Source organism: Sus scrofa, chromosome 5, assembly GCF_054392235.1.
Source record: "Sus scrofa isolate SSC_HxYL_T2T_F1_AM1 chromosome 5, Sscrofa_HxYL_maternal_Yorkshire_Landrace_v2.0, whole genome shotgun sequence".
Classification (NCBI taxonomy): domain Eukaryota; kingdom Metazoa; phylum Chordata; class Mammalia; order Artiodactyla; family Suidae; genus Sus; species Sus scrofa.
The window spans coordinates 93,932,659-93,949,504 of NC_139387.1; the positions used below are offsets into that span (position 1 = coordinate 93,932,659).

At 43.5% G+C, this 16,846-nt stretch overlaps 1 protein-coding gene across 1 annotated transcript in view; it reads right to left on the reverse strand.

Moving 5' to 3' along the window:
* The window catches only part of LOC146403549 (uncharacterized), a 433,862-nt gene extending 422,032 nt beyond the window's left edge, over positions 1 to 11,830 (reverse strand). The window contains exons 1-2 of the mRNA XM_085024906.1: positions 11,811 to 11,830; positions 10,795 to 11,119 (exon numbers count right to left, since the gene is read on the reverse strand). Of these exons, the coding sequence (XP_084881032.1) occupies positions 10,795 to 11,119; positions 11,811 to 11,830 (345 nt within the window). The remainder of the gene's footprint in view (positions 1 to 10,794; positions 11,120 to 11,810) is intronic.
* Positions 11,831 to 16,846: the final 5,016 nt, after the last annotated feature.

Below are 16,846 nucleotides of genomic sequence, written 5' to 3' on the forward strand. Positions count from 1 at the left end.
CCACCTGCCTCCCCCCCCCCCCGCCCCGGCCGGCAGAGACAGTGGCCTGCACCTGCCACCGCATTTCTTTTGATAAGATACTGAGGAGACACAGTGTCTCCTCGGTTTTCTAAGTTTTAGTTTGAAAATTGAATTCGGGAGCTTGTCAACTCTGACAGCAGAGCTTTAACATTCAGTTCAAAAACAATCTGCTTGTACTTTATAAAATCTGCCTTCTGACTTCAGAGCAGTAGGATTTTTCAAAATCTTCACTACGTGGGGAATGAAAAACTTCAGTTTTCTTTCTTTCCAATTAAACTTGGATTCTTTATAAAAAAAGCATTTCCATTTCCTACCCCAGTTCTTCTCCCCTAAAATGCCTCTTTCAGCTAAGAGAACTCAGTCCTATATTTCAAAAAAGACAGAGACTTTGCTGCAGTGTGGGCCCTTCTCATCAGCAAAGACTGCAGACAAAAATAGATAATACCCACGAGATTAATCTCAAATCAACACCGTTCAAGTGACAGGATTCATGACACTTGAGGTTTTAAAAATAATAAAAAGCAAAGCCCGTGGAAGAAATCGCTCCATGCCTTAAAGTTACAAAAGTCACCCCTGGCAGCAGAGACCTCCATCAGAAGCTATATTGAGAGGTAAAATTACTGGGACTCAAAAGGATAGGTCAAAACCCTAAACATGGCAGGAAACCAAAGGTAAAAACATGATCCAATGACAGCTGGCAAAGGCCTGTCAATGCCTGGAAAATTACACGGTGAAATTCATTTCTGACATTTCATTCACACAAGCATAACAGGACCCTGAAGTTAAACAATGACATTCCGAAAGGAAACACCTCTGTGGGTGACACTTCTTGCATAGTTCAGCCTCCAGGGCATAATCGCAAACCAGAATTTCATGTAGCTCAGGTGTGCGTGTGAGGGGGTGCGGGGGTGGGGTGGGAAGGAGGAGATGGAGGGAGAGCAGAGAAGCAGCAAGAGGTGGGAGAGCCAAGAACGAAGCCAGGGAGGACGCAGGTGACAGTTCATTCCTGTTCCTTCCCAAAGGACTTGAGCCTTCACTACATAGATTTTTTTTTTTTAAGTGACATTTGAAAGGTGCTGCAATCATCCATTCATTTGGGTTCTGTCTGGCCTTTAAATATAATATTTCAACAGAGAGTTCAAGCTGGTGGGGGTCTGAGATGTTTTCATGAGAAGTAACCAAGTCAGACAGTTCCTATTGTCCAGGAGACTCTGTCAGTGGGGAGAAGCACTAGGATTAACCATCCAGGAGAATTTTACTGCTCAGACCCAGGAGCACCAGCCTTCCAGGCTGTTCCATTTCTCCAGCAGGAAGGGACCAAAAGAAAGCAATCCTTCAATTTCAGAGAAATCCAGTGTAGTGGGGGCAGGAGATGGACAGGGGTCTATGTCTCTGAGCTGTTTCAATTTACCAACACTGGAAATGAAGGACAGTGGTGGTTGTGATGGGGACCCAAGAAAAACAGAGCCTCATTACATCCCAAAGGTAAGCTCTAAGTTTTAGCTGCTAATTTCTCTCATGTCGCCTTTCGTTTGAATGGTGATCATTGATTATTATTTTATCAAGATTTGTTTTACCTTTGCTCCCAAATGGCTTCATCAGTGGATTTTAAGTATCACCAATATAATGTACTAGAAATCAGTTCCTAAAATATATAAAAAGAATCAGAAACACTATTTCTCATCTTACAGCATCACACACACACACACACACACAGATTTGATACCCACACACACTCCGAAAACTTCCCTTTTGTTTTCTTCTTTTCATAATAAACACAACTGCTTACAATTCCAGGTGATACTGAATGGCTCATGGACATGCACAACTATTTTTAAAAGGTGATTACACACACATATTACTTCCTCCCTGAAACTTCAGACCAGAGAGACTGAGTTTCCCCAGTGAGTCTCAGAAACACACAACAGGATGTTTAATTTGTTTAAGTTTCCAAAGCAATTTACTGGAGACAAAAATAAAATACCATGGCATTTTCCTGGCATCTTAAAAAAAGAAACCCTCTCTGAGAAGTACAATGAACCTCATGAGATCTCCAACACAAATCCTCTATTTGTATGCTCACATCTCTTTATGGTTTTGCTCACTGAAGAAGAGTTTAACATATTCCAACCCAGGCACTTAGTGAAAGGGAAGCTTCCAACAAAACAGATCTTTTATGAGGCAGCCCTCAAGGTCTCCAACAGCTAAACAGCCTCAGACAACCACCCACACTCGCCTATTCCAGCCTCAGTAATCAAGAGAGTCTGTTCCCTAGATCATCTTAATTTAAGAAAAGTTTCTCCTATTTAATGCAGTTAGAGCACCATGCTAGTGTCAGCTGAGCTGAGTTTAAAAAATCTTTAAAGAAAACTTCTGTTCCTGTAAGGTACAGCTGTCTATGCTTTCATTATTTTAAAATGAAGCTTGAAATGAGAAGAATGATTTTTTTAAAAGAAAAGAAATTATTCATCTGCAGCCCCTGGCTTCAACACTGTGCACAGCAGCCCAAGGAGGTCAAAGGCAGCATAGTTTCAAGGATGGTAGGTTACTTAAAAAAAGAAAAAAAATCCTACTTTTTGAGGTTTGCACTTGATCTGCTGCCACTATGACCCGCCATCCTGGAAAAATTTCTTTCCCTGCTCAGGAGTGAGTTCTCAAGCTATCTGTTGATTCTCCTTACCACTGCAAAGGCAGAGCAGCACAAGTGCAAATGTATGGGGTTCTCTGCCCTCCTGCTTCCGCTCCCTATAACTTGACTCTCAACTTAGCAGATACTTAATAACCAAAGCCATGATTTATAAGGCACCATTGAATTATGAGGTGTCATCTGACACATCTATGCTAAACTGTCAGCTACTCCACATCACTTTGATTGCAAGCAACAGAAAATTACTCTGGTTAATTCCAGCAGAAAAAGACAATCAAAAGGGTATAGTGGAGCTCAAAGAACAGATAAAAGAGGCCAGAGTCTAGCACAGAAAAAAAGAGGGAGGGGAGTTCCCATCATGGCGCAGCGGAAACGAATCCAACTAGGAACCATGAGGTTTCAGCTTCGATCCCTGGCCCTGTTCAGTGAGTTAAGGATCCAGCGTTGCCGTGAGCTATGGTATAGGTCACAGAGGTGGCTCAGATCTGGCATTGCTGTGGCTCTGGCGCAGGCCAGTAGCAACAGCTCCGATTAGACCCCTAGCCTGGGAACCTCCATATGCCATGGGTGCAGCCCTAAAAAAAGACAAAAAAAAAAAAAAAAAAAAGGAATCCAGAAAGGTTTCAGGAGGAGGTCTAGCTAACAAGAACAACCTGACAGTGTTAATGAGGTGTTGTTACTAGATGAATGAGTTTGAATCATTTAGGGGAGGGGTGTTGTTGCTTATATCACACCACTGATATCTCAAGGTCCCAGAAGGGAAAGTCAAGTTAGCCTGGATCAGAGTTTATCAACCTGTGCACTACTGACATTTTGGACCAGATAATTTCTTGTTGTAGGGGGTTGTCCTGTGCATTGCGCGATCTACAACGTCTCTGGCCTCTACGCAGTACATGCTAGCAGCATGCTCTCTAGTGTAACAACCAAAAATGTCTCCAGACATTGTTAAATGTCCCAGAGGAGATAAGCTCATCCCTAGTTAAGAACCACAGGCTGCGACTGAATCACAAACACTGCCCTCCTCATGCTTAGGGAAGGCCTGGTGCCTTGATGCCCAATCCCCCAAGACAGAAAGGGAAGGTGGGTAAGTCTCCAGGAAGGGAGCTGGATACTGTCCACCAAAGGCTAGGGAATTAATGCCTGCTCTTTGTTTCCACATCAGAATGTTAAAGAAGGTTACATTTTCCATCCTACATATTCATAGAACAAGAAAAAAGTGGAATTTAAGACACTTCTGAAAACAGGCTGTAGAGAAAGTAACCCATTAGAATGCTGTCTCCGTCCACGATGCTGTGATAGTTGCAACTGCGTGCTGGAAAAGCGCAATCCTAGTCAGGGGGTGTTCTTTTCCATTTTTATTCAAATGCCCCATGTTTCCCTATATGTTTTTAAATCCTGCCAGATCTTTTTCCAGCTCTTGCTATCTGTGGGCTTGTGGTAACTGACATGGCTAATTTAAGGAAACTGGTTCCAAACCCCAGAGAACACTCAATGCATCTCTCTATTAATTAGCCAGTTAACTCAGTTGGTTCCAACACGGTGCTAATGAGACCAAAGACATGAATGCAACCCTCATGCCATATGGGCTTGTTCAACAGCCAGAATGATGGAGAGATGGGCATGGCTACTGCCCCGAGCGGGGGTGGTGAGGTGGGTGGGAGAGAGGATGGATGTGTCCGGACAACCCATTCCCACTGCGAGGGCACCCGGTGTGGCACGCGCCGCCAGGGATGGGGTCCCTTATCCTCACAGAGGACAGAGCACGACACACGCTCATCACAGTACCTCTTTCCTGGCACTCCAGCGGGAGATGCCACATCTTCTCCTCTCCCCATTCCAGCGCATACCTACTCATGTTAGGTTCCTGGGCTGCTTCCTCTCCCTTCTGTTCATTAACATTTCTTAAAAATTGAAGGGCAGAACTTCCTCTCCAATCTGCACTGACACTAAATTCCCTGATCCCACCATCAGCAGCAAGACGGGGCTTGTCTCTTCTTCCATTATTATTTCTGACAGCCCCAAAGAAATCACTTAATATTCAATTCAGCCTCCTTTTTCAGACAGTCTTAAAAATCAATTTAAAAATGTTTCTTCTTGATCCTGTCATTTAGCACTGAAATGGCCCAAACTGATTACTTGGTAACATTAGCGTTTCTCCCTTCTTCCAGGATGTCAGCTTCACTTTGTGAGTCTGTTCTGCTATCATTTAAGCCGGCTTTCACTTCAGGGTTGTTTTTCACCGAGAAACATGATTTTTTTTTAAGCTATATTTGTAGAACAACTTTCAATTATCTTTTAAAAAAAAAACAGCAGTAAATAATAGGCAAAACACTTTGGCTGAGAAAATTTGATTCAATGGGTAAGAAAAAAAAAAGGGAAAAAAAAAGACTTAAAATTGCAATTACTCTAAAACCTTTGCAAATGCTCCTTTAAAGCCTCTACCTTCCAAACAGTAAATTAGTTAACAGTAACATCATATTATTTATTAATAAAAAGGAAAAGTTAAAATAGCCATTCATGATGAGACGCTGAAAGCTGCAAGAAAGCCAAGAACAGGAAGAAAAGGTCTGAAAGAGAAGAAAAGGTAACAGCAGTTTTTATAAAGAAGAAAAGAAGTTCTTTTGTTTTTGCTGCCATTCTGTGAACAGCCTAGAGAATTCAGTTCATTGTCACTGTCTGCCCTTCTTCCTGGCTTCAGTTTTGTTTTTCAGGTTGTCTTTAATTCTCCAAGTAACATTATTAGAAAACTGGAGAGGCTGAAAACCACCAGGAAGACCAAGGGGGAAAAAGCCTAACTAAATGAACCGTGTCCGGAGCATTTGACTCCTGAGCCTGTGTTTCCTTTTCTCAGCAAACAGAGGAATGCTGCACACAGGCACGACATTAAAAAAGGGCTCTGGACCCTTTCTTAAAAAATAGTTCTTCAGCTTGATAATCAGAACTGATTTTTGCTCTAACTTCTTAAGAATCTCTGCTGTACTCTTAATTCCAACCAGCTTGTTATTTACATCATTGCGATATCCTAACAGATCCCCCTTCATCATGGCTCCGTCTTGAAAAAGAAAGTATCTGCTAAAACGATGAGGGAGCAAAAGCCATCAGCATGAACTGCAAGATAGAAAACAACTGGATTTTTCTTATAGGATCAAAGAGTCAAAAATCATTCTTTCTGGGACTGTGGAACACCAAACATTGGGACTTGAAAGTGTCACCTCAGGAATTAACAAACACCAGAATGTACGTCCAGCCCCAAACCACCTTCTGAGATGGAAGATAAACTGTAAGAACCTATCCACATCACAGCAAATGTAATCAAACAGACTTTGAAAAGGCACAATGAAAAATTCCCAAAGTGGCTCAGTCAGTTTAGGGCTCAACGTTGTCTCCGTGAGGATGAGGGTTCAATCCCTGGCCTTGCTCACTGGGTTAAGGATCCAGCGTTGCTGCAAGCTGCAGCATAGGTCTCAAATGCAGCTCAGATCCTGTGTTGCTATGGCTATGGCTTAGGCCGGCAGCTGCAGCTCTGATTCGACCCCCAGGAACTTCCATATGCTGCAAGTGTGGCCCTAAAAAGACAAAGAAAGGAAGGAAGGGAGGGGCGGAGGGAAAAAGGAAGAGAAAAGAAAAGAAGAGAGGGGAAGGGAAGAGAAGAGAAAGAAGAGAAAAGAAAAGAAAAAAGAAAAAGGCATAATGTGATTTGTGGGGAGTGTGTCTGGTATCTTTTCTACCTGCCAAACATGTAGCCTTCCTGTGCAGAGCAAGTGTCCTTCTAGTGCCACCAGGAGGCCACTAACATTAAAGACCATGGCCCAGCCCCGGCTTTTAGGCTCTGATTACAATAGACTAGAAATCGCCTAAGGTAACCCAGGGAAGGGGAGAGTACTGCCGCTTGCCCATTAATTGAACGTCAATGATGCATTACACTCCACCTGCAACTCTGTCTCCGGCTAGACACTCACTCATCTACACGGATGTGCAGGTAACGGGGCGGGGAGTCCTGACAATAAGAAGGGAAAAGTAGGAACTGTTTTAATTACTGACCTTTTTAGTAAATGACTTCTCTTTGGAGACTGGTAGCTGGGGGAAGAAAAACTTTAATATAGAGCCTGAACTAAGTCACAGAGTGAGGAAAGTCTCGCATCTGCACCAGAATTCTTCCCCAAGTTCTGCCAGACTTCCAGCAAAGCTAATTGAAGAACACCCATTCGTTCGAAATCGGGTTATGATTCACATTATCAAAGGTCCATGTATTTTACCAAGGGATTTACTTCTAACTTCTTGAAAATAATATTAGTTCTTTGAATGCATTTCTAATTAAATTAGAATTATAAGCATTTCAAACTAGACTCCACTGTCAGAGACAAAAAATCTGAATTGTTCATGTAATTAACACACAACCCTAGGCTAACAGGCCTGGAAATAAGACCCTGCATGGGTATGACACACCCTTAATGTACTGACGCCGTGCTTTTAGCTTGCTGGTCATCATCTCACATTTCCTTCTGATACTTCAGCATTTGTAGACCCGTCCTTGATTCTAATAAAATGAGTGTAAAGCATACGCCATGCAGAATCACCTAGCATTTTCATTGGCAAGGGACTTAAGAGGTCACCGAACAAAATGTTCCTCCGAGGCTGGAGGGCCCAGAGGCGCATGCCTGATGGCCTCACTTCTACACACACTGACAGGACACTACTACGTTTCAAGGCCCTATACGTCACTCAACGTCAATGGTACAGGATCTTGTATAGAACAGTTAACATTTACAGATGAATATGCGAAACGCTATGATATATGAAGAGGGGGATCAGAGGAGAGCATATTTTTCACTTTAGTTACCTCCATTCTGCTGAAACATCAGCCTCCTGCCCCTTCCATTTCAGATGTTCTGTGTAATTTCACTTTCCCTGGAATCCTTTCCACCGCACTCTCCTCAGAGCTATTATCTAATTCAGAAGAATGGAGGCACCAAAAATCCCAAATGCTTAATGACAGATTTCTTGTACATCACCCATCAGATGACAACAGCACATCCACTCACCTGAGGAAAGGCTGAGAGTGCCATGAGCCTCACAGAGACACAATGGGGGAAAAAAACACTTCGGATTTCACACAGGATTTAAACTTTCAAGTCTGGCATTCTCTAATTGGGAGTGCATCCTGGCCAACAGTTGCACAGACTAACAATTAATTGCCAACTATTTATGGACGGCCGTTTTGGTCTTACATCAGGCTAGTTATGATGAAATAGAATACATATACCTATCAGATGTGGTTCTTTGCCATCAAAGATCTTCCATCCTCCCACTGGGGAGACAAGGCCAAGGAAGAAGTCATTAAACTAACATTCATTTTCTTGAATCGAAATAGAAGAGGGATAATTCGTGGGTTTGCTAATTATACTTCTGTGCCATACATGTTAGCCATGAATGGCTCATCCAGGCTTAACCTGACTTCAGGCCTATTTCATCAAGTCTTCTCCTGATTCCACGTGTTTAGCTGAGACCACTTCCTAGGCATGGGTTCTTACAGAACACACAGTTTTGGTGGTTGTTGTAGCTCCTTCCCATTTATGCCAAGCAAATATGGAAGTTAAACACTTTCAACATCTAGCTTGCATACTTTCCAAAATTTTCCATGCCAACATGGAAATAAGCTTTCAAAACCTAAAAAGGGTTTTCATATAAATAAGTGTCAAGCATTTTTAAATACTTACAAACAGTCCCTTTCACACCCTGTTGCTAGATTTTTGTGTCTAATGTTAACAGGGGGAAAAAATAACAGGGAAAATAAAAAGCCCAAAGTGAGCAGCAAGTGAAAGCTTGAAAGCAAACACAGGAAAGAAATATACGGAAATTGTCTGCATGAATCCTTAGTCTCCCTTGCCTTAGATTTTAGCCTTACACAGGATTCAGTTTCACACTCAACACAGCAGAGATGGCTGAGACAAAGGAGGGAAAGAGTAAACAGTTCCACGTAGGTTCTAGAAGAAAATAACCCCATTCTTTTCTGAGCAAATTCACTTCAGCTTCCCCTCCTCTGCAGATGAATAAAAGCATTTTTAAATAAAAAGTTACCATAAATTTTGTTGTTGCAAAAATAAATCCCCCAGATGTTTAGTGTAGCTTCAGGAGTAAAAGGCTTCCAAAGCATTTACTCTGAATTCAAGAGCAGACTCTACAAGAATACTCTGGGCACTAAATCCTAATATAAAATAAATCCTTATACGCAAGCAACAGCACATTTCACACTTCATTTTTTAGGACAGCTAGGACCAGGAGTGCAATCTCTTGAAAATACAAAGTCAAGTTTTAGCTAATAAACTTTTAAATGTGTTTTAAAAAATTAAAAGGTGCTGCTTGAATCTGCCTGGAGTTATTACTTAAAACTAGAGACAGAGGTTTTTAAAGTCAGAGGCAATTGACAACATTGGATTTAAGCCTTCAGTTTTATAAAAACTTAAAATACTCTAAATGTTCCTTGCTGAAAAAAGTAAAATACCAAAACATCTAAATGAATATTAAAGTATGTTAGATAATACTACTTCAAGTTTGGGTCCCAGGAATCACAGTTAAAGACTAGAGAGTTCTTTGGCAAAACTGAAGGAACTTAAAAAAAAAAAAAAAAAAAAAAATTTTTTTTTTTGTTTTTTTGAGACAGCTGTGCCCTCTGGAGGTGGCACTTGGGAATTGAATAAATTCGTCCCCAAACCAATAACAATGACTTTTCCGAAGAATGGAACTTGCGCTTGGAAATGCAAAGAAGGCTTAGAAGGTTTCATTCATGTTCCTTTCTTTGCATCAAACCCGTTTTCAATGAATACTAATTTCGAATTTCAATTTAGAAGTGTTGGAATGAGTGCGAAACATTTTGGTAGAAGAGATTAAAAGCTTGTGTTCAGTATCTGGAATACAATGATTAGGAACGTGCTGAGTATTGTGAAAAGGAATCAAAAAATACCCTCAAACCCTCTTTTGGTGAACTGCATGGGAGTGGATGGCCTTCCCTCTGCACACCATATTTTCCAAGACTCCCAGAGAAAACTGAATCATCCCGACTAGCAAATGCATTTGTCCTATCTTCTCAGGGTGATTCACCACTTCCCTTTCAATCTTCTAACTTGTTTTATACTTCATGCCTAATCAACAGAGCTAAACTCTCCATCTAAGGAATATAGGATTCCTATGGGAGAAATAAGAGACAAGTATTTTTCACTGGAGTTTGAGAGAGAGAAATTAATAATTATGGGGGAGGGGGGACCAAAAGCAAAACTCCAGAAGCAGTCCTTGCTGCATGTGCAAATGAGAAAGCCACTGCTACGAAAGAGAGAATGAGCACAGCTTCTTGACTGTGAATTTGTCTTGGATATGCGTGAATACAGCTGTGTGTCTCTCTCTCTCTCTTTTTTTTTTTTTTTCTGTCCTTTAGGGCCACACCCGCGGCCTATGGAGGTTCCCAGGCTAGGGGTTTAGCTGGAGTTGCAGCCGCCAGGCCTACACCATAGGAAGCAAGAGCTCGGCGCAGCCGAGTCTGCAACCTACACCACAGCTCGCCACAACGCCAACGCAGGATCCTTCACCCACTGCTGCAAGGTCAGGGATCCAACCCGCATCCTCATGGATACTAGTCCAGTTCTTTAACCACCGAGTCACAACGGGGAACTCCAGCTACCTCTCTTCTTAAAAGAACGGAGAAACTGAAAGGGCTAAGGCCAGTGCATGAGGCGAGCGGGTAGAATACACGCAGATATCAGAGCGGTGTGATTCTATCCAGGAAACAAGCTCCGCGGTGCGCGCTGAGCACGCCTGCGTGGCCAAGAGGGCCTGCAACAGAACGTTCTGGAAAAAGGAAACAAGGGTCTTCCCCACTTCCAGTTCATTTGGGCCCCAGCGGCATCACGGGTTCTGACCCAAAGGCAAGCGCGCTCCCCAGCCCCACTTCCTCCCGTCTCCCCAGAAGCAAGTCCAGGACCCAGGGTTCTAGAATCTGGTCCCTGACGGCTTCGCACAGCCTCTGTCTGGTTCCTACCCACCCACAGCCTGTCTGGTTCTCCGGCTCCTTGCCCGCGCCCCCACCTCGAGGCCGATTCTTTAAAGAAACGCAGGACCGCGCGTCTGAAACTCACAGCGATATCCAGGTGCCACGGAGGGAACGCGCTGAGCCTCCCAAAACGCGAAGCAAGCGTTCCAGGCCCAGTCAGCGGGCTGACGCGCCCCGCTTCCCGCCTCCGGCGCCGCGCACCTGCGCCGCCGCGGACGGGGCCGCTGCACCACCGGAGTGGCGCCGACAGAGGGCGCCCGCGGCCAGACTCGCCGCCTGAGACCCGCAAGGCCTGATGGGTCCGCCGGCGCCGAGGGCCCCCAAGGAGCCAGGGAGATGGACCAAGGAAATCTGGGACGTGGGCCTTGGGGAACGAATGTCTTGACGTCTCTGAACCTCGGGCTCCTAATCTGAGCAAATGCTGATAGCTCTAAAGGTATGACTACATATTCGCTCATGTATGTATTCAGTCATTCGTTCACAACAAATACGCCTCGAGGTCCCCGCCGTGTCCGCGCACTGTCGAGGCACTCGGGGTACCAGATTGGAGCCAGCCTCTGCCCTCTTTGAGTGCGTGTTCTACTGGAGTCCCCTGGAGCAGCGTAAATGCGACCATGTGCCTGCAGCATGTCCTAGCACTTGCTTAGCCTTCAGAAACTGTTGGTGCATAATATTATTAGCTGTCTGTCTACATCAACTTTATCCTCCATCAGCAAGAGAGAAGGTTTGTGGGTTCCTGGGGCCTTCATCTTAATAGCTGGATGGTAATGGAAAGGACAAAGCCCTGCCACTCATGAGGCAAGTCCCGCTTGGGCTGTTATGGAACCTTCAGGTAAGAGTACCTTCTGGGAAAGGCCTCGCATCTTTGAGGGACTACTTTCCCGAGGAAAAAAGTCTCTTCTCAAAGGCGGGTGGGCCTAAATGGGGCTCTCCCCCCAACCCAGACATTCCTGGTAAAAGCTTCCAATGGCACTTGGGATGTTAGGCATCTCCTCCCCCTTTTGTAGGGATATTTAGAGGTTTCCCATGGTTTCCAGAGGCCCCAGAAAGCTTTCTCTCAAAGTTCCCTGTCAGAAGAACTGATCAGAGATGATAACTTACCTCACTGAAGGGAGACACATCTTTGTAAAAACAAATCTTGGGCAAATGGGAGTATTTTCTCAACTTTTTTTTTTTTTTTTTTAAGGTGTTTTAAGCTTCTAACTCCTCAAACAGCATCCCAACTTAGGAGGCAGGATCTATTCTTTCTTCTGCCTGGGTCTCCTGAGACTGATTTTTTTTTTTTTTATTTTAATGAATTGCAGGAAGGTGTATCAGGCTTCCATTGCTACATAACAAATTACCAAAAACTTAGTAGCTTAAAACCACAATCATTTATGATCTCACATGGATTAGGCATCAGGCACTAGTTCTCTTCTCAAGATCTCATGTGGCTAAACTACAGATGCTGGCTGGCTGGATCCTCACCTGGAGGCTCCACTAGGGAAATAGCCACTTCCAAACTTCCTCAGGTTCTGGGCTGGATTCTCTTTGTGTGAGGTCCCTACTGTCTTGCTAACTATCAGCCAATGACCACAGTCAGATCCTAGAGGCCGCTCTCTGGTCCTTGCCACATGGTCCCCTCCATACCCTCTCACGTTTCCATTTTCTCTTTTAAAACTCATCCAGTAAGATCAGACCCACTCAGATAATCTTGTTCTTAATTAACTTGAAATCCACTGATTAGGAACCTAATAATGGGATCAAGATCCCATCATAGTTACAGTGAGGGTTTTATATAGGTGTTATACCTTTTTTTTTTTTTTTAGGGCCCCATCTATGGCATATGAAAGTTCCTAGGCTAAGGGTTGAATCAGCGCTGCAGCTGCCAGCCTATGTCACAGCCACAGCCACAGCAATGCCAGATCCTTAACCCACAGAGTGAGGCCAGGAATCAAACCCATGTCTTCATGGATGTAAGTTGGGTTTTTAACCTGCTGAGCCACAAAAGGAACTCCTACAGATGTTTTATTTGGGGCTGCTGTAACAAATACCATAGACTGGATGGCTTAAACAAAAACCATTTATTCCTCACAGTTCCGAAGGCCGGGAAAGTCCAAGATCAAGGTGGGGGCTGGTTCAGTTCCTAATGAGAGTCCACATCCTGGTTTGCAGATAGGGGCCTTCTCACTGTATCCTCACATGGCAGAGAGGGATTGTCTCTCTAGTGTCTCTTAAGGGCACGAATATCTTCAGGAGGGGCTCAACCCTCATGACCTAATTACTGCTCAAGGCCCTACCTCCTAATACTGTTACAGTGAAGATTGGGGCTTCAACATGTGAATTTTGGAGGGACATAAATATTCAACTTATAGCAACAGAATGTGCATACCAGGGGGTGGGAATCTTTCAATCCATCTTGTAATTCTTCCTATTATAAAACTAGAGGAATGTGCTAATTTTATATACACTAGATTCCTACCTAAAATAACTAGTGTCTAAAGGCCAGAACCCCAAATACCACTATCTGGTCTTGGGCCCTCTGCCCGCTCCAACCTTCTTGTTCCCCTCTTCCATCCCTTGCAAGAGTGGGAGTAAGAGCCAAAGCTGGAGCCCAGAGGATGAAGGGCATTGACTGAGGGTCAGAGGGAAGAAAGGCCACTGACCCCACCCCATGGTGCCTCTGACGTGGCAGCAAGGCAGCAATTAGAAGTGGAAGGGTCAGGGAGTTCCACTTGTGGCTCAGTGGGTTAAGAACCCAACTAGTATCCACAAGGGTGCGGGTTCAGTCCCCGGCCCCGCTCAATGGGTTCAAGGATCTGGCATTGCCATGAGCTGTGGTATAGGTTGCAGATGTGGCTCTTGCTGTTGCTGTTTCTGTGGCTGTGGTGTAGGCCAGCAGCTGCAGCTCCAGTTCCACCTCTAGGCCAGGAACTTCCATAGGCTGTAGGTGCAGCCCTAAAAAGCAAAAAAAAAAAAAAAAAGGCGTGGAGGGGTCAGGAAGCCACCCCTGGGCTCAGAGCTCAGCTCTGCCACTTATTTTTAACTTTCAGTCTAGTTACTGACTCTTTATTTCGACATCTGTAAAATGAAACAAGATTTCCCCTCAGAGTTGTAAGCTTTGGATGAGAGACTATACACATCAGGTGCTTTACATAGCACCTGTAGGGTAAGAGTCCAATAGTTGGAAAAATAAATAAATAAAGCCCCCCGTGGAGACAGCTCAAAGAAGGAGGACTTGTCATTTCTCATAACATCTCCTGGGTGTTCAGAATGGCGCTGGGAACTGTGAGAGTTACAGACTTCCATGAAGCATGACATCTAGCCTTGAGACCAGGACAGTCCAGCTGGAAATCAGGCACACAGGTGCCCTTCACAGAGAGATCGATTATGATCATAAAAGGGCTCTTTCTCAAGACGTTTCACCCAGGACCTGTAGGCACTTGACCTCTCCAGGTGTTCATGCCAGGCCTTCAAATCTGTGCTGCCTTAGCAGCTGGCCTTGCCGTGACCAGAGGCCCTCTGGTCCCTGGACCTGATCGAAGGTCCCTAAAGTATCACACACAGACCTACCCGTGAGACAGTCAGTTAATGACACTGAGAATATTCAGCCTACAGTCAGAGCTGGCTCCATTTGCTTCTGCCAAGTAAGAATACCTATCAATGACACTGACTTTAGAGAAACTAGTAGGACTAGAGACTTTGCATAGTGTTTATTTTCCTGTAGTTGCTCTAACAAATTACTGCAAACTTAGTAACTCAAAACTACACAGGTTTATTCCCTTACAGTGCTGGAGGTCAGACATGTCACTGGGCTTAAATTCAGGTGTCAGTAGGGCTGTGTCCCTTCTGTAAACTCTAGGGAAGAATCCGTTTCTTTGCCTTGTCCGGCATCTAAAGGTTGCCTGCATCGCTTGACTCCTGCTCCCACTCTGCCCTCTGCTTCCCATCACACCTCCCTTGAGATTACAGTAGGGCCCACCTGGATAATCCAGGACACTCTTCCTATCTCAAGATCCTTAATTTAAAAAGATCTGCAAAGTCTCTTTTGCCATGTGAGGTAACACAGTCACAAATTGGGGGGGGCGGGGGGGCAGTTAGGACAGAGAGATTTTGAGGCGCTATGATTTTGCTTATCACATCTGTTTCCCTGAATCAGATGCCTGTGAGTATTTTTCTCCCCAAAAGATTCAGGGAAAAAAAAAAAACTATTCCTGTCTAGCCATTTCCCTGAGCAAACCTGCAAATAACTTGGGGATTAAACATATTTTCGTAGAAGTAAGTTTGTTGAAGTTTAGTAAGGAAAGGTCCTGCGCTCTGGACGTCCTAAGAGAATAACTAATCATTAAACTCTGCTTTTACGGTGGCTTATTAAGGCCACCACGTAATGAGATTTGAAGAGAGAACCTCTATTTTCATATAATTCTAGGATTCTTCACTTCAGTGTTTGCACATTGTGATGATCGCCAACACCCGTGTCCCCACACCCTGTTTCTAACGAGTCTTTAAATGGACTTGATACTGCGTTTTTCTTTTGACAGTTCAGTGACAGGCACACATCACTTACACTGTTACCATGGTAACTGAGGGATCTCCAAACAGAGAAAAACTGAGATCAAAATAAAAGGGGGGAGCCCTAGTCCAAATTGGCATTTTGACTCCTTGTCCAAGTGTAATTGGGTGTTAACTGGTCACGCAATTGGCTTTGGGAGGTTTTTCCAGGAAGGGCCCCTGAGTCAGTCAGCCCAGCAGGGGAAGTCGCTCCTGTGAAAGAGAATGTTTGTCTCCTGCAAGAAGCAGGTTCAAAGTTTATGGAACCTTCTGCTCTCCCTTGCATATGCATCTCTTTTATTGGAATCATCTCTTTTGTTTTTCATCTCCTCTAGCTTTTCCCCTTCTGAACACATTAGTTACTATGGAAACATTGGTGTGAATGTCAGAAAGCTCGGCTCAGAAATGCTTCATAAAGTCAATTTATAGAATGGTCTGACATTTATCTCATATTTGGGAAATTTAAAGAATTGGTGATATTCATGACCACGGACAGGGGTGGGTGGTAAACACTGTGCTCTATGTGGGTTTTAAAGTTTGTTTTATATGCACTGTGCAAACATCAAGTTTTGTCTTTGTGGGAAGAACAGCAACAAAAACAGGAATCTGGTTTGGGATTTGAAATCGGATTCATTTTCCATCAGTTCAGGAAGGATTTCCACTTTCTAAGCTTATAAGGCTGACTAGAATCTCTTGTGTCAAAATAAATGCTTTTTGAGAAAATTATGGTTGGCTTATGTTTTCAACTTTAACCTGACAATAAAACAATGGCATTTCCCAGAATAACGTACACAGGGCAGCAGCAATATTAGTTAAAGGCACAGAAATGTTACTATCCATGCTGTAAAACATCCTATTTCACTATGGGGAATTGCAGAGTGAGTGTTACCCTACAGAATAATAATAATAAGAGCTAATGATTATGACACACTTACTATGTGTCAAGCCCCATTCTAAATACTTTACATGTATTAATTCATGTGATGCTCAAAACAACGTGCTGAGGTAGATGCTGCCATTATACTTGTTTTACACACAAGAAATCTAAGCACAAAGAGGTTAAGTAACTCATCCAAGTAAGTGGCTAAAGCAATGATTCAAATGAAAGCAATTGGGTTCTGGTGTACATTCTTAACCATCGTGCAAAATTGCCTCTTTATGGAAAAGTAAAACAATAGTAACAACATATCTTGCTAGAGAGCTTTGAGTTACCATGCCTGTACTAAAAAAGACAATCTAAAAGCAATCTAAGCATTCCCCTGCAGTATTTCCCCTCTGTTGATCTTGCCCAAAGCAATAGGCTTACCACATTGTCCTTGGAAATACAAGTTCCTAATGATTACAGTTTAACGATGAGTTCAGTTTACAATTAAATTTGATTTTAGACTTGTAAGCTCTTGTCTATTTTATTTGTAGATTTTACATATAAAGGAAGAAAATGTTTTGCTGTAAGATTAGCAGGAAAGCTATAAATAGCTGAAAAGATACTGACATTAACTCCTCTGTATTACATCAGAAGAATTTTTTTTTTTTTTTTGTCTTTTGTCTTTTGAGGGCCACACCCGTGGCATATGGAGGTTCCCAGGCTAGGGGCTGAATCAGAGCTG